At 40.9% G+C, this 24,305-nt stretch overlaps 3 protein-coding genes and 2 non-coding genes across 5 annotated transcripts; 2 read left to right on the top strand and 3 right to left on the bottom strand.

The window, feature by feature from the left end:
* Window positions 1-757: 757 nt before the first annotated feature.
* On the bottom strand, window positions 758-14,319 carry LOC116052023. The gene is made up of 5 exons (XM_035996388.1): window positions 13,964-14,319; window positions 7,503-7,687; window positions 6,716-6,847; window positions 5,894-6,070; window positions 758-1,232 (listed from the first exon to the last, which is right to left on the bottom strand). The coding sequence occupies exons 1-5, from the start codon at window positions 14,268-14,270 to the stop codon at window positions 810-812; spliced, it is 1,224 nt and encodes a 407-aa protein (XP_035852281.1). The 5' UTR covers window positions 14,271-14,319; the 3' UTR covers window positions 758-809.
* trnae-cuc lies at window positions 4,151-4,222 on the top strand. The gene has a single exon. It is a non-coding gene; the product is annotated as a tRNA-Glu (tRNA).
* On the top strand, window positions 5,495-5,566 carry trnae-cuc. The gene has a single exon. It is a non-coding gene; the product is annotated as a tRNA-Glu (tRNA).
* Window positions 5,733-6,172, bottom strand: LOC116052008 (histone H4-like). Its single transcript, XM_031302496.2, has one exon. It carries the CDS (start codon window positions 6,152-6,154, stop codon window positions 5,843-5,845), a length of 312 nt encoding a protein of 103 aa, XP_031158356.1. The 5' UTR covers window positions 6,155-6,172; the 3' UTR covers window positions 5,733-5,842.
* A 1,553-nt stretch (window positions 14,320-15,872) lies between the features above and the next one.
* LOC116052004 (histone H2B 1/2-like) lies at window positions 15,873-16,553 on the bottom strand. The gene has a single exon (XM_031302493.1). The coding sequence runs from the start codon at window positions 16,534-16,536 to the stop codon at window positions 16,162-16,164; it is 375 nt and encodes a 124-aa protein (XP_031158353.1). The 5' UTR covers window positions 16,537-16,553; the 3' UTR covers window positions 15,873-16,161.
* Window positions 16,554-24,305: the final 7,752 nt, after the last annotated feature.

The following is a 24,305-nucleotide window of genomic DNA, read 5'->3' as shown; positions in this document are numbered from 1 at the left end:
CTGCCGTGAGCCCCTCCCCCGTCCAAAAGCCCTCACAGGCGGTCAGTCTCTCAGTAGCCTCGCGGAGCAGTCCCAGCCTGCAGTCAGAGCAGAGAGGAGACACACACCACTCCGTGTCCAGGCTGCACACACGCACACATAGTTACATCATAACCTCAACTTTATTGAAAACACAATTAATCCACATCCAAATTATTTCAAAACCAAACAAAATGGAGAGATTTCTAGTGAGGACCAACAAGGCAACCGACGCACCACCAGCTGCAAAAAAGCTTCGAAGGTACGATGAAGCATACCTGGCTCAGGTCTCACATTATCACCTACCTGCAAGCTTCTGTCAAAATGCAGATGATATGCCTACTGTTAGGCCTAGTAATAATAACAGTAATAAAGCATAAATTCATATCAGAGGTCTGGTGCAAATTCCCAATTATAGCAATAGCCTAGTAATGATAATAGGCCTACTACTCATGATAATAGGCCTACTACTCATGATAATAATGCCTGCAAGCTCACATTAGAAGTCTGGTACTACTGCCAACTATAACAATAGCCTAGTATTGATAATAGGCCTATCCGCTACTGATAATAATAGTGCGGGCCTAAAAATAATAGCCTAGTCTCTATCTATGCAAGGTGGTGTAGTGGGGGTGGTGCCGGGCGGGGGCCCAACTGTAATGAACCAGCTTTGGGGGGGCCCAGCTTGCAAAAGGTTGAGAACCCCTGGTATAGGAAATAGGCTCTTTAAGAAGAAGTGTGTGGCTCTTAAAAGAGCCGTTGGGTTGTCGTTAGATCAGGTCGTCGTTGATTTAGCCTCCGAAGCCGTACAGGGTGCGGCCCTGTCTCTTCAGAGCGTAAACCACATCCATGGCGGTCACAGTCTTCCTCTTGGCGTGCTCGGTGTAGGTGACGGCGTCACGGATAACGTTCTCCAGGAAGACCTTGAGCACACCGCGAGTCTCCTCGTAGATCAGACCGGAGATACGCTTCACTCCGCCGCGGCGAGCCAGACGGCGGATGGCGGGTTTGGTGATTCCCTGGATGTTATCACGGAGAACTTTACGGTGACGCTTAGCGCCTCCTTTCCCGAGTCCTTTACCTCCTTTTCCGCGGCCACTCATTCTGTCAGAGTCTAGTTTGTTAACTGATGAACAGCAGCGGAGAGCGTAGACATATATAGTCCTTCTGCGGACGTAGTTGAAGACAGGCAGCCTCTGCTCAGCCCCCTGCTTCTAACCGGTTCTGACCGGTTTACTCTGGTCAAATATAGTGAATGAGTGAATATTGTTAAAACTTTCATCTTATCCAAACTCCTGTTTTTAACAAACATCTTTCCTCCATCTCACAAAAATGATAATGAAATTAAATAAACAGTGTGTAAACTTAGTTTGGGGTACAACTAGAGAAGTAACAAAAAGAGAAATCATGTATAAAAGTAAAGAATATGGGGGGTTAGGGGCAGTAGATATGAGTTTAAAATTATATATAGCTTTTGTTAAAAACGTGTCAGCAGCAATCTCGAGGAATGCTCTCTGGGTCGGTGATCGCTCCAAGTGGAGGAAACGGAGAGGGAGAGCCAGACAAGGTCCAGAATACAACCTGATTTATGGAGATTTTATTTATGAATATGAAAATCTTAAAATTGACTCGAATGGCCTCCAGAGTAAAATGATTTTTTTTTAAATTAATGATTATAAATATGGTGGGTATATAAATTATAAATATTTAACACACAACGAAGGAACTCAGTTCCTGAAATTTTAAAAAAATAAGAACCTCTCTGAGAGCATTCGAGACATGAGATGGCTGATGTCTGTAAATAGACTCGCTGTTAGAGCTGTTGTTTCTTGGAGTTGTTATGTAAAAACAAAAACATGTCCCATGATTAATTGCCAAGAAGATGAGACACAGCAGCATCTATTGATGGACTGCTATAGAGCTAAAGAGGTCTGGGATAAATTAGGAGTGTATGGTGTAAATATTCATCTTTCATATAAGTCTGTGATGTACTGTATTGTTGAAGAACCTCTATCAGAGAAACACAAGGAACTGTTAAAAATAATCATATGTATTGTATGCATGAAGTTGTGGAAAACAAGATGCTGTATGATTATACAACAGACTGTCATAAACAGTGAAGATGTGTGTAAACAAGTGCTCGCTGAGATCAGGCGAAGAAAAACTATGGATAGAAAACAGCTCCTTCCTTGGGACATTTTGAACCTGTGAACAGCACTTTATAAAAAGACTCTATATGCACTTTATAAAAAAAAGACTCCATGCACTTTATAAATATCTCTATGCACTTTATGAGAGGCTCTATGCCAGGGGTGGCCAACCTGTGGCTCTTGAGCCGTATGCGGCTCTTTGCCTGCTCCTGTGAGGCTCTTCCTGTGTGGCTGGGGGCTGTGTCATTGGTTGATTGTTGTTTTTAACTTTTCTAAAACATACAGTATTTCAGATAAGTAAAAAAAAAAAAACACATTTGAATGCATCTGCCAATACTGCCAATACATTTGCCAATTATTTTAAAATGGAAAATAATGCAGCAGAGTTTTGAGGACAGATTCTGCAACCTGAGGAAAAAACAGCGGCCACAGATCACCTTCCTCGTTAACCCTTTCACTGCTGAATCCGACTGTTTGAAAGCCCCTTTAGTGACAAACGAGTGAGAGAGTTCTTCGAGTGGCCACAACCGAGTTCAAGCAAGACCTGAAAAGGATTGAGGATAACAAAGACTGTCAGGTTTCCCACTGAGTCAATCTAAGTGAGAAAAAAAAACTATGAAAACTGCTATGTATTATGACTGTCATCAGATCTGGAAGACACTGTTGCTGTTGTAGTGTGGACGTGCATGTGTTGTGTGGCTTTTTGCTATGGTGCGTTTTTTTTTGTGGCTCTTTATGCTGAACTGGTTGGCCACCCCTGCTCTATGCACTTTACACTTAAGCTTGGTTTACACATTTTGTTTTATTAGTTATATTTTAGTAATTCTTGTATGGTTTATATTTATGTCATGTAGTCTACTGTATGTTTAAATGTATAAATTGTAATTTGTAAAAACTTAAAAAAAAAAAGAGAGCGTAGACATATATAGTCCTTCTGCGGACGTAGTTGAAGACAGGCAGCCTCTGCTCAGCCCGCTGCTTCTAACCGGTTTTGACCGGTTTACTCTGGTCAAATATATTCAAAATGTTGGCACAACAAACATCAGGATTCCCAAACAAAGGAAAAAAAAGGAAAGACAGTACAGGATACAGGACATTACTGCAATATTACAAAACCATAACATGAGATAAACTATACACACATTTAAACACATAACCACACACACGGGTTAGTAGATTTATATTTTATATAGTTTAAAATATGTATTTAGAAGTGATTTTTCAAGAGTTATAGAAGGGCATTTCCATTTTATGAAAATAAAATGTAGGTAAGATAAAGAGCAAATTAATAAAATATTGTCCGTTGGTTTAAGAAGAAAGAAAATCCTTTTTTACGGACGTAGTTGAAGACAGCTGAGCAGCAAACAAAGGGAAGGACCCTTAGCCTTCACAATAGAACAGCTATGGTGCTGACTGAGGCATTTTTATTGATAAAAGCTAACTGGTTTCACTAAACACTGATATACAACCAACTCAGAGCTGTGATCCTTACGTATTCTTCTTCCATATTCTCATACAATTAGATATCAGTTGATAATGTAGTTATATCAGGTTAGGTAGGCAATCTGCTGCTGCAACAGCTTCCCTGTTTATTTGATATTATTTGTGTACTAGCAGTGTTTATACAGTGTTCAAAATTCGAGTATACTTATTTTCATGATTTGGTGTTTCATACACACAATCACTCATGTAAAAGTCTTTAGACTATTTTAATTAAATCAGATAATAGAGGAGTGGACTTGGGGACATAAGGGGAAACATAACCACCATGATTATTTACAGGGATGGGATAGACTGTATGATTGAATTGCCCCTTTGGGATTTATAAAGTTTTATAAGATGTTTCAATATGTATTATATAATGCTAACTTGTGTGTGGGTGTATTTACAATATATAATCTACAGACTGTAATATAAGACTGTATGTTTTAGGTACCCTGACCTATCTTACTCCTCGTCATCTCCTGAAGTAAGTGCATAGTTCCCTGGTGGTCTAGTGGTTAGGATTCGGCGCTCTCACCGCCGCGGCCCGGGTTCGATTCCCGGTCAGGGAATTAGTGTTTTCAGGAATTTCCCCAGTGTAGGATTAAAAAAATTCTACCTTATCTAAAATGGGCGTTATGCAGTTTTGGCCATTTCTTCACTGTTTTCTTTCTTTTTGCTGGCAGGTTTCTCTATAGACCCCCCCCCCTACAGCTTCAGAATAGATATTTGGGAGCTCCTATGTTTACTCGTGTCTGACTCCTCGCTCCGTCAGTCTGCTGTTTCCTCTTCCTCTGTTCCTCTGACAATGCTTTCCTAGCTTTCTGCATCTTTTTAAGGAGCTTGCCCACTGCTCCAACAAATACCAACAAACTCCAACATTGTAAAGTTGGCAGCGGTTGGCAATTGTCAGTTGGTTGTCGAATGTTCATAAAACCAACTGCCAGTCCACACGGCCCAGACAGTAACAGCCAAGACTGACTTTGGTCACCTAGTCCTACCTTTTCTTATTTGAGTTTTGATTTAATATAACATGGATGAAGTGGAGACCTTGTTGAATGTGGCCAGAGTAGTTCTGGTCTACCTGGCCTGTAAAGCTGCTAGCCGTGTACAGGAGAGACGGCAATCAAGACGAGCCAGGAGGAGACTGTGGTGTAAACCTTGGATATTGGACATGCAAAACAGGATGTCTATCCTAACTTGTGTCAAGAACTTCGCTCAGAAGATACTCCAGCTTTTGCGAATTTTGCCCGATTTGCTCCTCAAGCTTTTGAGGAATTACTCACTATGGTTACGCCACTAATTGCCAGAAAAAACACCCATTTTAGAGACAGCATTTCAAGCTGTTGGAATGTTGTCAGTTGTTGGAAAATGGGCGACATTGGTCTGATATTCTCCAACTCCACCAGACCAGACTGGACATGTTAACCTCTACCAACTCCATCCAACAAACGCCAACAAACACAGACGGTCGGCCCACACTGTCCCAACTGTTGGTGTTTGTTGGAGTTTGTTGGAGCAGTGTGCAAGCTCCTTTAGGCCTTTATTTAGACAGGAAAACATGAAAGGGGAAGGGGGAATGACATGCAGCAAAGGGCCGCAGGTCGGAGTCGAACCAACTGAGCTATCCAGGCTCCCAAAAAGGAAAGACTTTGAGCTCGTCTTCTATCAGGAAGCACCCCTTCAACGTTTTCTGGACATTGTATCTAACAAATCAAATGAACCTAAATGGTGTGAATGGATTGTGGAGTCGTCTGTAGCCATAGATATTCTGACAATCGTGGTGAAATTCAGATACCCTGACCTATGTTACTCCTCATCATCTCCCAATCTAAGTGCGTGCTTCCCTGGTGGTCTAGTGGTTAGGATTCGGCGCTCTCACCGCCGCGGCCCGGGTTCGATTCCCGGTCAGGGAACTAGCATTTTCAGATATTTCCCCAGCGTGGGATTAATAATCTCTCTTCTCAATCTTTAAACATTAATTCTGCTGAAGTTGTGTTACACGGAAGACAATTTCAGTCACATTAAAACATAACATTTGATCATATGGGGACTACTTAGTTGTGAACTATCCAGTTTGATATGTGTATTTATAGTTTCTATACAATAGTCTAGGAAATAGGCTCTTTAAGAAGAAGTGTATGGCTCTTAAAAGAGCCGTTGGGTTGTCGTTAGATCAGGTCGTCGTTGATTTAGCCTCCGAAGCCGTACAGGGTGCGGCCCTGTCTCTTCAGAGCGTAAACCACATCCATGGCGGTCACAGTCTTCCTCTTGGCGTGCTCGGTGTAGGTGACGGCGTCACGGATGACGTTCTCCAGGAAGACCTTGAGCACACCGCGGGTCTCCTCGTAGATCAGACCGGAGATACGCTTCACTCCGCCGCGGCGAGCCAGACGGCGGATGGCGGGTTTGGTGATTCCCTGGATGTTATCACGGAGAACTTTACGGTGACGCTTAGCGCCTCCTTTCCCGAGTCCTTTACCTCCCTTTCCGTGGCCACTCATTCTGTCAGAGTCTAGTTTGTTAACTGATGTCCAGCAGCGGAGAGCGTAGACATATATAGCCCTTCTGCGGACGTAGTTGAAGACAGGCAGCCTCTACTCAGCCCGCTGCTTCTAACCGGTTTTGACCGGTTTACTCTGGACGGGAAGAGTTCCTGACCATGACATCGATCTCTACCTCAAAACATACTGTGACATAATCCAGTCAGCCTACAAGCCGCTGGATAAGATTGGTATATGGTATGGGGTCCGTAAGTACAAAGTCTGCATGCATGTTGACACCTCTGGTCATTATGTACAGATCCCAAATTCCATCTCTCTGGGTCCGTACAACGGCCGAATCATCTACACTGGCCAAGTGACAAAATGTTTGATATGCCAAGCTACGGACCACCAAGTTAAAGACTGTCCCACAGTGAAATGTTGGCGCTGTAGGAACCTGGGCCATAAAGACAACTCATGTCAGAGTGAGAGCTCCCTGTGTGGCCAGAAAGGTCATAATTCTTCAACTGTCCAAAATCATTCGCAAAAAAAGCCAAGAGCGAGACACTGCCGCTCCCCAACCTCCGGTGTGACGCCCAGCATGATCAACAGCAGCAGCCTGGAGGTCCGCAGAATTACCCAGCGACCCTGCAGGAGCCTCGCACCCAACCCTGTACCCAGCAGACCTGAAACGCTCCTCCTGAAGTCTCCTGTCTGTCAGGTGAGAAAAATTTGATAAATATTGGTGCTATTGAAAGCATATACAGTGAAGCAGTCATGAGAAGAAGAGGCAAAAGAGGAATAAGAAAACTCGGCTGAGTTTATCTGTCAAACCCCCTTCCTCTGTCCGTTTTGTGCGCGCCTGAAAATGGCTTCCTACTCTGACAAGTTTGGCTCCCACTGGGCAAGACTGCAATTTAAAGGAGATGGCCCTGCGCTCAGCAGAGACTTTGTTGCAGAAGAAATGTTATTCCAGTCCTCCTGGGTGAGTCCTACGGACATATATTCGTTCATAGCCCTGCCGAATAGGAGATATTTCGAGCTGGTATTCTACCATGAAGCACCCCTCCGATGCTTCTTAGAAATCGCTTCCGCCAAATCGAATGAACTGAAATGGCGTGAATGGACCGTGGAGTCGTCAGTGGCGGTAGACGTGATAACAATCGTAATAAAGTTCTGGACAGGTAGAGTGGCCGACCATGACATTGAACTTTATTTACAACGATACTGTGACATCATCCAATCAGTATATAAACCACTGGACAAATTTGGCATTTGGTACGGTGTTCGGAAATACAAAATCCGTATACATACTGACACCTGCGGTCACCTAGCTCAAATACCAAACTCCATCTCTCTGGGTCCGTACAACGGCCGCATCATCTATACTGGACAGATAACCAAATGCTTCATCTGTGAAGCGACCGACCACCAGGTGAAGGATTGCCCGACAGTGAAGTGCTGGAGATGTGGGAGTCTGGGCCATAAAGCCAACAGCTGACGAAGTGAGAGCGAGTGCTCCCTGTGTGGCGAAAAAGGCCACACGTTCTTCAGCTGTCCGAGTTCTTTCGCCAACAAAACAAAGGGCTTTGCTCAGCCGGGAGACACCGCCGCTCCTCCTCCCCGCTGTGACCCCCAACAACAACCGCAGCAACAGCCCGGAAAACTTCAGAGGCAGCCAGATACCCAGGAGCCTGGAGGACCGCCACAACAACCAGCGACCCAGCAACCAAGGCCAGACTGTGTAAACTGTCTCCTTATTTATGTTCTCTCCTGACTCCTAACGTCACTACCGGGAAATGTAATCTTGGATCATATAGCCCAATCATGTATGACATTCCCCGGACGCGAACTGTCTTCAGTTAAAGTGCCTTTAAAGGTTTTGCACCCTCATCCTGGTATAAATTGCAGAATCATCTTAAATTAGACTACCTACCAACAATGACAGTTTAAAATTAGGATAAAGGACTACTTGAGTACTAAATGCACATGTGCTGCTAATGAGTGCTGCTGGTGATTATGTGGAGATGATGTTAATTTGCCAACCTTTTTTTCTGTTTTATGTTGTCTGTTTTTGCTGTATATTTTAAATATGGAACTTTTGTACTGCTGTCTTGGCCAGGACTCCCTTGAAAAAGAGATTCTGAATCTCAATGGGATTTCTCCTGGTTAAATAAAGGTTAAATAAAAATAAAAAAAACCTGGAGAAAAGCAGCGACAGCCAGATACCCAGCAGCCTGGAGGACCGAAACATGCTCCAGCGGCCAAGCAGCAGCATCTCATTCAACCCTCTACTCTGCAGACCGGGAACGCCCCTCCTGAGGCCTCCCGTCAATCAGGTGAGGAAAACAAGTTGAAGATCAGTGGCATTGTAAGCATGAGTGATAGCAGCCAGGTCTCGCGGCAGTTTGTGTAAATGTGACGTTATTTTAATCTATTAATACGTGTTCACGTGGACATTTGTCTCGTTTTTTTACGTGGTGGCCAGCACGGAAATGTGAAGTAATGTATTTCAATGGGAAGCATATTTCGTGGCCACAGCACAAAAATGGTAGGGAGTAGCCGAAAATCCGCGTAGGGAGGTTGGTCGGGGTGGTGGATGGGTCAAATGCGTTTTGTTTCCCAGGGATCGCGTCCCGCGTGTGGCACTTTGTTTCCCGTAGGGTTTTTCCTAAACCCAACCTCCGCCATCCCGTTATTGTGGCGCGTCCCCAGCGGGCCGCCTCGCAGCCATCTCCCGGCGTCCTTTCCGAGAAAATAATGTGACATATACACGTAAAAAAACGAGAAAAAAACGTGCCCGTGAACACGTAGGGGAGAACCGGGGCGAAAGTAACACGGGACGAAAGTAACAAAGCGATTTTCTCTGAGCCCTGACTACATTTGCATTTCAAGCTAAGACAACGCTTTCAGCACGCAGCCAGTGACGGAGCCACAAAATATCACGTGATTTCATCATTGTTTCCCACTGTTATGTCCTGAAAGCTGTTTTCGAGTACGGTAAGTAAATTACTGAAGCGGTACTTTTTTTCTATTTACAAGTTGTGTTTCTCGTTTCATGTGTCACAGTAATTATCAATCTACAGGTTATTTAGCGCTGTAACACATATGATCAATTTTGCCTTGTCAGAGTTTTTCAGTATACATGTAATTCGGGTTTAAATGTCAGGAGCTCCAGTCACTTGTTACTTTCGTCCCGACTGCTAATGAGGTGATTTTCTCTGTGTTGCAGAGTTTATTAAAACATGTTTATGTCATATTATACCAACAGAATATGCCAAGAGTGAGGGTCAGAAAGACAGACAGAGGTCTGATTCAGCCAGATGTGTATGAGAGGGCGTTTCTGGACATATCTGTAAGACACATTAGTCTTAGGGCAGCTGCAAAGTCGCATGGCATATGCCAGCTCTGGTCACATGAGGCATGCACTGAGGGTGCAGAACATTATATCTGTCACCACTGTGACAATGAGTAGGCTGATGCCTTTTTTATGTTCCTTTTTGTTTGTTTACATAATTCAGGTTTCCCATCAAAGTTATGGTGGCATTCCTTTGCTGTTTTTGTTTCTAGGTTTCACTAGAGGAACATTGAGGAACAGCTGATTTCGGTATGTCACCCTCACATTTTATCCCTCACATTTAGGTTAGCCATACCTTAGCTTTTCCACCTCCACCTATGAATTTTTATTTATTTTATTTTATTTATTTTTAGTGTTTCCATCCAGATGTTTTTATGCACATTTTGAATTTACGCATAAAAACATGACTACTGTTAGATTATTTTGAGATTTTATGCTAATTTAGTTTAATTTTCATATTGTTCATATTGTTGAATGTTTTATAAAATGGATTGACATGGCCAATAAAAAAATATTCTAAACAAATCAAGTTTTTACTCTGTTATATTTGAAACATTTGATGAAACTGAAATTTTAAATGAAAATGTAATTTAATATTTTTTTTTGCAAAGATAAAGGACAGAATATGTTTGCAGTTACATATTAACAAAGTTATAGTCAGATATATTTAATGAAAACAAGAGTAACACAAAAAAAATCTAGCTTGTCGAAAGTAACAATGTGCAACTTATGTTCAAAGTGAAATTATACTGAAGTCATTCGACATTTGTACAAAATACCACCTGGTATTGATAGACCACACTTGTGAGTTATTGACCACAGCAAAAATATATCTCTGTCTAAAACAATATCTTTTAAAAATATGTTTTTCTGAAAAATGGTACTTTCGCCCCTGCTCTCCCCTATCAATAGATTAAAAATAACGTGACATTTACACGAACTGCCGTGAGACAGGGTTGGTGATAGTGATAGCGATGATAATGAAGGTAATGAGCAGAGCTATGAAAGTACTAGTGATAGTGCCAGTTCTGACTTCAGCTCGACTGGGCTGACAGTCGGTCAGCGAGCTAGCAGCACCACGCGGCCCTCCCACGATAACGTTGACAGAGCTTCTTGTGACAGTAACTCTGGCTCATTCTCCCCGACGCCAGATTTCTCCATTCCAGAGTCCCAGCACGAACTTCCCTTCGAGGAAGTTAATAAGAAAAGATCTCGTACTATAACCTATAAAAAAGATAATAAACGCCTGGACCGTAAACTGACGCCATAGGCTTAGGCCGGTTACACACTGGAAGCGTCTCGCGAGCGTGTCAGCCGCGTGGCGTGTCCGTTTATATTTCGGCTCCCATGTTAACAGGTTACAGCATACACACTGCCTGCGTGATACACGCGTCTCAGGCGCGGCTCGAGCCGCTAGAAATAGAACCGACGCCTATTTTTCATGCGAGATGCGAGCGTGTTGAAAGCGTTTCCAGGCAAAATAGAATAGGAAAAGATGTTTTTATGTCATTTAGACACAGATGCATATTAATAAATGACATCTTGATGTTTGAAAGTATCTAGGTTTTGACATCAATGTAGAAATGTAATAAAAAATGTCAGAGAAAATATTTTCAAATATTTCACCTGTCATACAGAACGAAATATTCTGTAACATATTTTGCCGTCGATACTGCCGACGTTGTCTTACTTTAATCAGATCAGTAGCTATATATTAATGTTTAACAACTCTCTCCCCTCTGGCGAATTCTTAACAGAAGAAGGGCTGCAATGGATTTTCTTCTGTAAACAACTCGAACTGAAAAAGAACAAATAGCGTTTTGATTTTCCATAGCAACATATGTATGTAGGCTATATATAAAGGGTAGGATAGGCTACAATAACAACGTAGTGTGTGTTCTGAGTGACGGTCCAACATCAGAGAGGCTATATAGGCTCTTTACCGCTACACTAAGTTGTTATAAACAGACAGCCCGCTTACCCAGTTTTCAGAGTTTGAATGTGTCGCTGCTACGTCCCGAGATCAGCCCTCCCTGTACCTAGCAGCAGGAGCAGCGCCGCGTCAGACACACTTCTGGTGTGTAGGACACAGAAAAATCCACGCAGCCGCCACGCTTCTGAGACGCAACAGAAACGCCACGCTCGCGCGACGCATCCAGTGTGTAACCGGCCTTAGCTTTCTCCCCACACCACCATGTCCTGTCTTAAAATACCCACCTGGAACGCTGGCGGCATCCAGTCGAGTGCTTTTAGAGTTAAGAAATTGAAATATCTTTTAGACACTGACTTTGATATCCTGTGTACTCAGGAGCTCAGACTGACCATTTACAATGATGTCGTGTTATATGTGGAACAAAGGACTGAGTGTAATATCTAGTGGGGAAAGTAAAGCTGATGGTGTTTGTATATTCTTTAAAACGAATGATGTTGTTATAATACGAAGAAGAGATATAATCCCAGGTAGATTACTTATGATTGATTGTTATTATAGGGGTGAAAAATATGTGTCATAAATGTGTACACTGCTCCTGATAGAGTTAGAAAAACTCAACTATTTAAAAGACTTGGAGAGCTTTTGACAGTTGGCTACTTATTTAAACTAATCTAACTTTAATACAATTACTGACGAAAATGACATAGTTAGTCCCAATGTCTTTAAATTAGGGACTGAAGGTAAGCTTCTAAAAGAAATATGTGATGAAGCTAAATTAATAGATGTGTGTTGCGATATTTATCCTGTCGGGGACCAATTCACCCGCTTTGACCACAAGACAAAGACCCGTATTGACCGAATTTATGTTTCTAATAATTTTTAAATTTTGCATTATGGTACAGTAATTAACAACTTCTTTAATAGATCATTTAATAGTTAAAACCGTCTTGTCTTCTGAATCCTCAGAAACCAGGGGCTTCTGGAAGTTAAATTCTCAGTGCCTGAAGGACTCAGATTTATTAGTAGAATTAAAACAAGAAATTCATAAAATCTTACAATTAAAATGTTTAATCTAATATTGAATTGTGGGAATTAAAACGAAGATTAATAAAAAAAAAAAAAAAGGAGGAGGCTATGCACCTTATGAACGATTCTTATGCACTAGTCACTTTACTCGATTTGCTTTTGCGATTGTTGTGACACATAGCCTAATGTATGTTTAACGTTGCCTATACTTTGTAACCTGAAAAACTTTAATAAAGCTCTTTAAAAAAAAAAAAAAAAAGTAACAACTAATGTATACAAGCATGTGATTGTTCTGTCACTAAAACACCTTAAGGTCATGAAAATTCATTCAGATTTAGCAATTTCATGATGCCTTCCTGTCGACCGTGCACCTTTTGGTTTTTCTCGGTAAAAAATTATAATTAAAATGTCTTTTTTTCACCGTTTTGGTCGTGTTTTTCAACACTTTTAGCCAAGTTTATTTGTCACTACTTCCGATGTTTTTTTGTTACTTTTTTTTTGTTTTCATATTTTTCCCCTCAAGTTTAAGGAGCTTTTTCTGACATTTTAGTCACTTTTTTTTCAACGTTTTTTTGTTAATCAATTTTTTTTTTTAATGCTATAAAATTGAATAAAACACCCAAATTCAATAAAAGTAGAGAACTGATCATTTATTTTACTTGTGAAGAACGTTGTAGGGAACCATCCAAGTTACTTTTTTTTTTTTTTTTTTTTTTAATTTGCTTGAAAGAAACCCAAATTACTGATACAGAAACTTTTTGAAATTGGGTCAAATTTGACCCGAGAACAACAAGAGGTTAAAAAGTATTGATCGTATCGTCATCTGCGATATTGGCCCAGTATTTACTTGGTATCGGATCGACAGTAACACACACACCACTACTGACGAGTGCCTGAAGCGTGTTTTTGTTGCTGCTGTAAATCCTTTAGGACCTAAATCACTCCAGAAAGACCAGAAACTTTATCTGCCAGAGTTTTTGTCAGTTTGATGGTGGCAAACACAAATTGCTTCTGCTACGACAGCCATCTAAGGTCATCGTAGGAAAAACAAATAATGTTACAGACCTGGGAGAGCGGGGTGAAAAACCTAAGCCTTTCTAAGATTAAAATCATAAATTTACAGAAAAAGAACGTGGAAATTCTGTAAGATTAAAATGGTATATTTGTAATCAAAATGAATGACTTCTCTGCAATTTGCAAAGTCAGTGGGCCTGTGTGGACCCTTTGGCGGGCCGGTTCTGGCCCACGGGCCGTATGTTTGACACCTCTGCTTTAAACTGCATATCGAGTATTAGTGTAATTAGCTCTGAGGCCTTTCTGTTGCACGGAGACAACAGAATCGATATGAACAGTGACAGGTAATTCTGATATATGGATTAAGTAGAAGTTACTTGATTACCTAATATGCATTTATCTCATTTTTACATTACAGGATTAGGCTCTTTAAGAAGAAGTGTGTGGCTCTTAAAAGAGCCGTTGGGTTGTCGTTAGATCAGGTCGTCGTTGATTTAGCCTCCGAAGCCGTACAAGGTGCGGCCCTGTCTCTTCAGAGCGTAAACCACATCCATGGCGGTCACAGTCTTCCTCTTGGCGTGCTCGGTGTAGGTGACGGCGTCACGGATGACGTTCTCCAGGAAGACCTTGAGCACACCGCGGGTCTCCTCGTAGATCAGACCGGAGATACGCTTCACTCCGCCGCGGCGAGCCAGACGGCGGATGGCGGGTTTGGTGATTCCCTGGATGTTATCACGGAGAACTTTACGGTGACGCTTAGCGCCTCCTTTGCCGAGTCCTTTACCTCCTTTTCCGCGTCCACTCATTCTGTCAGAGTCTAGTTTGTTAACTGATGAACAGCAGCGGAGAGCGTAGACATATATAGCCCTTCTGCGGACGTATTTGAAGACAGGCAGCCTCTGCTCAGCCCGCTGCTTCTAACCGGTTCTGACCGGTTTACTCTGGTCAAATGTATTCAAAATGTTGGCACAAGAAACATCAGGATTCCCAAACAAAGGAAAAAAAAAGGAAAGACAGTACAGGATACAGGACATTACTGCAATATTACAAAACCATAACATGAGATAAACTATACACACATTTAAACACATAACCACACACACGGGTTAGTAGATTTATATTTTATATAGTTTAAAATATGTATTTAGAAGTGATTTTTCAAGAGTTATAGAAGGGCATTTTCATTTTATGAAAATAAAATGTAAGTGAGATAAAGAGCAAATTAATAAAATATTGTCCGTTGGTTTAAGAAGAAAAAAAATCCTTTCTGCGGACGTAGTTGAAGACAGCTGAGCAGCAAACGTTTGTCATAACAATAGAAAGGGAAGGACCCTTTGTGACAATGGGCGAGAATTTGGGATCAATAAGGTAAATATGTCTTTTTCTACTCCTAAATGCAACACAACTATTTCCCCGTGGATAAATACACTTCTCACTCATAACATTTAAGAAGAATGTTTTTTTTTCTGCATTTTTTTTGGGACACAGTTCAATTAATCAAGACTTTATCATAAGCACAACATTACAGTGGAGTTGTTCTCATGTTCACTCTGACGAAACGGTGTTATGATATAACATTTAAATAAATATGAGAATCTAAGACGTTAAAAATAAAGTAAAATTCAAAATAGAAAATAGACATTTAGCAGCTTTCATTTTCAAAACTCATGACTGAGAGCCAAACATGGCACAATATTTCACCAAGGCTGAAGAAACGTATACAGTTAAATCACAACATTTGGAAATGTTATTACTTATTTGCGTAGCAGACAGAATGCCGATGAATAAATTAAAAAATAGTCATTAATATTGAGGGAAATCCTTGTTAAAAACCCTGTATACGTGTATGAAATAAAATAAACACCATTTCCTAATAGCAAAAACACTTTTATACCAACACCAGCGCCAAATAAAAACATGGTAAGACACTTTCACGAAAATAAAGTATTTGAGACTGATAATCAAAAGCAATACTGCTCATAGTTCAACTAAGGTATATATTGTGTAGTGCGCATGTAAATTTGTATATCAAATATATATACATTGGCAAGAATTAGGTCTTTTAATGTTGTCTTCCCGTAGACCATGCAGGTTTTCTGGGTCTGGGTTTTCTAGGTTTTGGTCGTCTTTTGAAGATTTTCCAGATGCTTTAGTCCCTTTTTTTGAAGCACTTTTCAACGTTATTTCATAAATTATTTTCTTTAAATGCTATGAAATTGAATAAAAAACACCCAAATTCAATGAAAGTAGTGAACTGATCATTTATTTCACTTGTGAAGAGCGTTGTAGGGAGCCATCCTCGTTATTTCTTTGTGACAATTTGTTTGAAAGAAAACCCACATTTCTGATATAGAAACGTTTTGAAAATCGGTCAAAAATTTGACCCGAGGACAACATGAGAATTAGTTGAATGTAACCTATGTTTTATTATATTGTGAGACTCAGGTTTGACTATGAAATAAAGAAACACGGGCTTCCAGTGCCGGAACCGCACGGCTCAACCACTATAGTTTGTAAGTCAAGTACACCACACCCGTAGCCGTTTTTCCCGTCACAAAACAACTAACATAACATCTATGGTTATATTATAACATAACTTTCATTTAAACATAATTAAAAGAAGCTTTGCTCTTAAAGAAGACTTGTGTGGCTCTTAAAAGAGCCGTTGGTTTGGTGGGATTTCGGAAGCAGGACGGTTTACTTGGAGCTGGTGTACTTTGTGACGGCCTTGGTGCCTTCAGACACGGCGTGCTTGGCCAGCTCCCCGGGCAGCAGCAGCCTCACGGCGGTCTGGATCTCCCGGGAAGTGATGGTGGAGCGCTTGTTGTAGTGAGCCAGACGGGAGGCCTCACCGGCGATGCGCTCAAAGATGTCGCTCACAAAGGAGTTCATGATGCCCATGGCCTTGGAGGAGATGCCGGTGTCGGGGTGGACCTGCTTCATCACCTTGTAGACGTAGATGGCGTAGCTCTCCTTCCTGGTCTTTCTCCTCTTCTTGTCCTTCTTGCCGGCGGTCTTAGTCACCGCTTTCTTGGATCCCTTCTTGGCTGCTTTCACTGCTGGTTCAGGCATGGTTACAATTCTGGTGAACACCGATAATTGTGTGACAAAAACCACTACGCTGCTCGTTCTTAAACCCCGTATATGCAAATTTAGCTGTGCGGTTCCCGCTCTCCCATTGGCTGATTGTCCGCGCGTCAGAGCGTCTCAGAACGTTACAAGAATGTGACGTGTGTGCCCTTTTTTTTTTTTTTGCACGAAGGTGCCATTGAATTCATTGTAAACGTATTGATTATATTTGGTTCTTTCGCAAAAACGTCGTTGTTACATATTTTCATTTACAATTTTTGTATTGTGCACTCAAGGGAGTATCTATTAAACTAGGGTGGATTTATTTATTTTCAGAATGGCTTTTTAAAAACTTAAATTTAACTGTAAAGGTGAGTTGACTTCTCATTTTGGATTGCTTTCATCAAGGTGAAAAATATCAAGTTATTATTGTTTTACGCTGCTCCAAACACTACATTATTTAGGAGAGAAGAGCGTTATTGTTCGTATAATACAGAATTATGTTTCAAACTAAGTTCTGAGGGAAAACCTTTCTAATAAACTTGTAAAATGTATCCTTAAAATTTTTTTATCCTTCTTATATTTGTATGTGTGACATGCTCCAACAACACCATGACAAATTCCTCGTATGTGCAACGTACTTGGCAATAAAGCCCTTTCTGATTCTGATTCTAAAAAAAAAAGCTAATAAATTAATATATGTTTTAGAGCTTCGACTCCAAAACAAAAAAAGACAGATTGTATATGTATCTTCACCTTTGAAAGCATCTCACAAACAGTTTAAAATGTCTTCTCAGATCATTTCTTAGGAAAAATAACATCAGCAAACAGACTTCTGGAAACTAAATACAGATGTTAAAAGATAAATGAAAAAATAGTCATATATAGAGTAGTCCTCCCAGAGATTTATCTGCACAATCAGGCTTTGTGGCTGCAGATTACGAACTTCAACTGCATTGTATATAAGTTTTGCATTTCCCTGTAAAAAACAAAAACAAAAATATTTGTGATTTTAATCACTGTGATATATTTAGGCCTAGTTGTGCTTTCATGTCTGAATCTAACTTAAACTCAGCTAATGGCGCCATCCAATGGATATAATCTGAAACTGCATCATTTCTGGCTCATCGATTGTTATGTTGATGTGTGAACTGTTCAAAAGACCGACTGTGATAATACTAAAAATAATAATATAATATAAATAATATAATAATAAACTATAAACTGCAGTTATGCACACTCTGGCACAGAGGCGTGACATTTTTAGTAGCAGTTCACCGAGAATTATAAATCTAAATCTAAAAGACAAGAAATAAATAGCAAAATAACAAATTGGAAAGAAATATACACACAAAATGTACAGTAGGGCCTATATACACACAGAGTTAGAAAGAAATTCATACACAAAGTACTGGTTACCATGTGCAATAACCAGTATTTTTTGTGTGTATATTTCTTTCTAACTCGCATATATACATTTTGTGTGTATATTTCTTTCTAATTTGTTGTTTTGCTGTTTATTTCTTGTATTTTAGATTTAGATTTATAAAACTGGGTGAACTGCTGCTAAAAATGTTCTTGTTCATTTTGCACAATGACAATACATCTTCTGATTCTGATAGGTATTTCTATCTTTTTATCTACACATCTCTCGTTGGACTATCACCTCCATATATATAATATGCTGAACATACTTGTCTTATAACATATCTATGTGTTTACATATTGTGTATTGGTCCCTCCTCAGATTTCATCCTCACCGGACGCTGATCAGATAACATCCTTCTAATCAAGAGAGAAGAAACTCTGCTACGTTAGCTCATCCTGACTTTATTAAAACCAAGGGCGAGGCTAGCCCCTTTTTAGGGGTGCTTCAGCACCCCTAAAAAGAAGCTCAGCACCCCTAAAACTTGGAGTAAGAAATGTTGTTATTCTAACATTTTTGTTCGTCTTTGACAAGGTTAAATAATGTCCAAAACATACTCCGTAGTTTGTGGTTTAAAATGTATGTGTTAAGGATGAAAATGAAAACATCCCCGCTTAGCAAATGGTATCATCCTCTTCTCTTCTTCTACTTCTCCTCTGTACCTGCACCGCTCAGCACGACCGTCATCCAGCGCGAAACACACGCAGAGTGAGAACCCGTTATGTAGTGTTGTGAATCAATTAAGTTGCTCCAAAGCTGTGTCTCACAAACCATATCGGTGAGTACCTGAATCACGTGTACACCTATAATAACGCCGCCTTCACACTGGCAGTTGAAATCAGCTCCGTAATACGCAATACGCCCCCAGCGGACGTCGTACTACACCGTTGAAAAGCTTCGGAAGCGACTCACAAAAATGGCGGAGAGACTAGAACGAGTGATAAGTGTCTGAATGTACGATTCTCTATGACCGCTCTTATACAGATATAAACAGAAAGGCTGCTGCATGGAGAAAAGTTGCCCAGGACGTTAACATGTCACGTCGGTTAAATGTGATATAGCGGCATAATGTCAATAGTTCGGTGTCTGTTGCTAGCTAACCAATTAGCATTAGCAGGTTTGTTTATCAGTACCATAGCAACGCACATCACGTGCGTCTTTTCTGGTCAGTAGTCATGGAAACATCTCTATCACTCTGGCCCTGGCGTTTGGACCAGAGTGAAAAAACAAACATATCACTGTATACTACCAGTAGGCCTATGTGTGAAAACACCCACTGTGGCTTTTTAAATGAATTGTTATTCATTCCTAGATTTATATCTGTTATTGTTCAGTTGTGGCTGACTATCAAACTAGACAATAAAAGAAAGTTTAATGTTTTTCTTTTGCTGTATTTATTCATTCCTCACACACAGAGGATTTAACCTGAACCAGGCTTAACTCCTGAACTCATAGCGTCTGTCTGTCTGTCTGTCTGTCTGTCTGTCTCTCTGTGTCTCTCTCTGTGTGTCTCTCTCTCTCTCTCTCTCTCTCTGTGTGTCTGTCTCTGTCTGTCTGTCTCTCTCTCTCTCTCTGTCTCTGTCTCTATCTCTCTCTCTCTCTCTCTCTGTGTCTGTGTCTGTGTCTCTCTCTCTCTCTCTCTGTGTCTGTGTCTGTGTCTCTCTCTCTCTCTCTGTGTGTCTGTCTCTGTCTGTCTGTCTCTCTCTCTCTCTCTGTCTCTGTCTCTATCTCTCTCTCTCTCTCTCTCTGTGTCTGTGTCTGTGTCTCTCTCTCTCTCTCTGTGTCTGTGTCTGTGTCTCTCTCTCTCTCTCTCTCTGTCTCTCTCTCTCTCTCTCTCTCTCTCTCTCTGTGTCTGTGTCTCTCTCTGTCTCTCTCTCTCTCTCTCTCTGTCTCTCTCTGTGTCTGTGTCTCTGTCTGTCTCTCTCTCTCTCTCTCTCTCTCTGTCTCTGTCTCTCTCTCTCTCTCTCTCTCTCTGTCTCTGTGTCTGTGTCTCTGTCTGTCTCTCTCTCTCTCTCTCTCTCTGTCTCTGTCTCTCTCTCTGTCTCTCTCTCTCTCTCTCTCTGTGTCTGTGTCTCTCTCTCTCTCTCTCTCTGTGTCTGTGTCTCTCTCTCTCTCTCTCTCTCTCTGTGTCTGTCTCTCTGTCTGTCTCTCTCTCTGTCTCTCTCTCTGTCTCTCTGTCTGTCTCTCTCTCTGTCTGTCTCTCTGTCTGTCTCTCTCTCTCTCTCTCTCTCTCTCTCTGTGTCTCTGTGTCTCTCTCTCTCTCTCTCTGTGTCTCTGTGTCTCTCTCTCTCTCTCTCTGTGTCTCTCTCTGTGTCTCTGTGTCTCTCTCTCTCTGTGTCTCTCTCTCTCTGTGTCTCTGTGTCTCTGTGTCTCTCTCTGTGTCTCTGTGTCTCTGTCTCTCTCTCTCTCTCTCTCTCTCTCTCTCTCTCTCTCTCTCTCTCTCTCTCTCTCTCGGCACATGGAGTTAACGGTCAGGAAAACCAGCTGAGTGAAGAAGGTTTTGTGTTTGTTACAGGAGGCTGTCTGTGTGAACTCTCACAATTAAGCTGGTGCTCTGAAAAGGTCTAAAAAAAAAAGAAAAACAATCTGGATGTTGGAGTTAGTTGAACCAATGTTAAAATGATAGTTATTTTTCAATAGACATATTTTTATTTTTTGTGTGAAAAAAGGGTGGGTGGTGGCAGTGGGGCTCATTGGGTGCTCAGCACCCCTAAAGCTCTGACCCTAGAATTGCCCCTGATTAAAACTATCTGAGTTATTAAAGAACGTTGGCTACACAGCACCGGGAAAATACAGCAATATATCTAAAGACACAAACACACGTGATATCAGATATTACTGTTTAACTCAGGGGGGTCAAACTCAACTCCACTAAGGGCCAGGGTCAGTGTATCTTTCGGTCATTTTCATTTCATAAACAGGTATTAAAAAAATAAAAAAGCTGGTTATTTGGTTTTCTTTTTAAAATACAAAATTTGAAAATTGAAATACAAGGAGTTTTTTTTTTTTTTTTTTTTTTTTCCTTTTAATGGTCAAAAGGGGATGAGAGAAATTAAAAAATATGCTTTGATTTTCATTTTCTATTTCATATAACAAAAAATAAAATCACTAAAAAACAGAAATGAAAAAAGGCCTGTTTTTTTTATATTCTGAGACCGGATGTTGTCATTACCAAAGCAACAGCACTAGTGTACCAGTGCTGCTTTCAGCACAGGCTAAAATTACTTTGGATTCCTACTCTGATGTGATGTTAGGCATGGCAAAAGTAGTGATGGGACGTTTGACACCGAGGCACCGAAGCTTGTATCACTCCTGCAAAGCACACTGGTTGGAAGCAGTGTTGGAGCTCGTATCGAATTGAAATAAGCACGTGACTGATGACGTCCGAAGCTTCGAACGTCACTGAAACTCCGGAAGGGTTGCGTGCTTACCAAGGGGGTCAGCTTCTCCTCGGACCGCGAACCTCCTATGGCGCCATTTTGATGCTACAAAGCCATCACCCCCCGTTAGCATCCCATTGACTGCCATTCATTTTGACGTCACTTTGACAGAGAATAACTTTACATCTGAAGAGTTTAAAGACTCTATTTGTCCGTTGTTTATTTCTAAAGAAACACGACAATGTATAAAAGGCTCCATTACCTTGTACCTCACGTTATGGCTCCGTAGCAGACGTTTTTATAAAAATAGGCTAACGATTGGGTCATAACCACGAGACTTACTGTCTCATAGTAGAGGAATTACCGTATAGTACAGGAGAAGCTCTCAGGCAGTTTGGACTTCCATTAGCTGTTTAAGTTTAATTACTAATGTTAACTATCATTTTAGTGATCAATAATTAGCCTGTGTCTATGTTATCTCCTTACATATACCTACGCTCTCCGTCTCTGCTAGATTGGGAATGATTGAGATTTCTCTTGGCACAGCTACCAGAAGACTTCCAACTTTCAGACAGGTTGCTCACGTCACATCTACGTCTTCAAGCTCAGTTGGAGGCTGCTCAGTAACGCTCAGCCATCACCGGGAAAGTGACTTCACTGGTCTCCGTCCAGAGACACGGGATCTATTGGTCCATTTTATATACTGTCTATGCTAATGTTAGCTAGTGCGGGTCACACTAGCTTTGCACATGGACCAGAATCAGTCAGCACCGGAGACCTAGGTCACAACCTATGGTCACAACGGGCTGATGGCTAGCTGCTAGCTAGATGCTACTTGAAGAAAACGGCAGCAGCTAATAATAGACCCAACACTGGAGACATTTATGAGACTGAGTTTCTGTTGCAATTTGTGTGGGGTCATGGTGCATAATGCCGGTACTAAGGGTGCGTTCCAGGCATCCCGTAACTTGTGTTTTCACAACCTTCTACCGGTGAAAGTACCCTGGAATGGCAGTCAAACTCGTAAATTACTACTCGTAAACTCGTACCAGGTCGTTGTTCTCCCAGTTACAGTTTTTGACGTCACACACACATAAACAACAATGGCGACCCCTGTTGATGCTGTACAGACGCCGGTGATTAACGGTGAGAAATAGAAATAAATAGACATAAATAGGCAACGTAAAGTAATTCCGCCCATTGTAATCAAAACAATACACATACGATTGTGTACTACTACAGGTTATGTTTATTAAAAGAAGCCCAAAATATGTCGCCGACTAGAAATCGCTAGTATCAGCTAGCGTTAGCTAATGTCAACGTTAGGTAGCCGCTAGCTAACGCTAGCTAGAAGGGTTTGTCGTGACTTTGCCTGGAACGCTACCAAGTCGTGAGATGTGACTTGAAGTCGTAACTTACGGGCTAAAAATTGTGTCTGGAACACAGCATAAGAGACGGAGAGTCGGAGGAGGGAGGCAGGGTGAGGGAAATAAATAAATGTGACATTTTGAAATAAAAGTCCGCTCAAGCATCATCAGAGTAGGGTACCAAAGCATAGCCTGTAAATATGAATATTAACACTATGTTCCAAAGTCATTTTAGCCTGTGCTGAAAGCAACACTGGTACACTGGTGCTGTTGCCTTGGAAATGACAACTTGGAAAAAACTTTTTTCATTAATATTTATTTCTTGTTATATGAAATAGAAAATTAATACCAAGGCATATTTTTAAATATCTCTCATCCCCGTTTGACCATGAAAAGGAAAAAAAAATGCCATGTATTTCAATTTCAAATTTTGTATTTTAAAACGAAAATCAAATAACCATTATGAAATGAAAATCGAAAGACCAAAAGCCAGACATGTTTAGGTCATTAACATGCTTTTATTTAACCCTTGTGTTGTTTTCCTGTCAATCATGCAACTTTTTGTCGAAATTTAAACTTTTTTTTCAACGTTTTGGATGTCTTTTTCGACACTTTTGTTGCTTTTCCACCAATAATTTTGTCACTTTTTTAAAAGTTTTTGTCATTTTGTTTTTCTGCACCTTTTGACATTTTTGTGTTTTTTTACTCACGTTTTTGAAGCCACTTTTTTTCCAACGTCCATTTATAAAAAAAAAAAAGTGAAATGCTATGAAATTGAATAAAACTTGTAAAGAGCGTTGTAGGGAACCATCCAGGTTATTTCTTCTGAAAATTTGGTTGAAAGAAACCCAAATTACTGATATAGAAAGTTTTTGAAAATGGGCCAAATTTGACCCGAGAACAACAGGAGGGTTAAGACAAACAGTCAAATATTTTGACTGTATTATTGTCTCATATAGCTGTCTGACTTTCTCACTTTAGTCTTTCATACTACTCTCTACTGTTGTCTCTCTACATACTACTCTCTACTGTTGTCTCTCTACATACTACTCTCTACTGCTGTCTCTCTACGTACTACTCTCTACTGCTGTCTCTCTACATACTACTCTCTACTGTTGTCTCTCTTCATACTACTCTCTACTGCTGTCTCTCTACGTACTACTCTCTACTGCTGTCTCTCTACATACTACTCTCTACTGTTGTCTCTCTACATACTACTCTCTACTGTTGTCTCTCTTCATACTACTCTCTACTGCTGTCTCTCTACGTACTACTCTCTACTGCTGTCTCTCTACATACTACTCTCTACTGTTGTCTCTCTACATACTACTCTCTACTGCTGTCTCTCTACGTACTACTCTCTACTGCTGTCTCTCTACATACTACTCTCTACTGTTGTCTCTCTACATACTACTCTCTACTGCTGTCTCTCTACGTACTACTCTCTACTGTTGTCTCTCTTCATACTACTCTCTACTGCTGTCTCTCTACGTACTACTCTCTACTGCTGTCTCTCTACATACTACTCTCTACTGTTGTCTCTCTACATACTACTCTCTACTGTTGTCTCTCTACGTACTACTCTTTACTGTTGTCTCT

This window comes from Sander lucioperca, chromosome 20 (genome assembly GCF_008315115.2).
Source record: "Sander lucioperca isolate FBNREF2018 chromosome 20, SLUC_FBN_1.2, whole genome shotgun sequence".
NCBI lineage: Eukaryota > Metazoa > Chordata > Actinopteri > Perciformes > Percidae > Sander > Sander lucioperca.
Note: the sequence above shows the minus strand (reverse complement) of the source record. Positions and strands in the feature narration are given on the sequence as shown.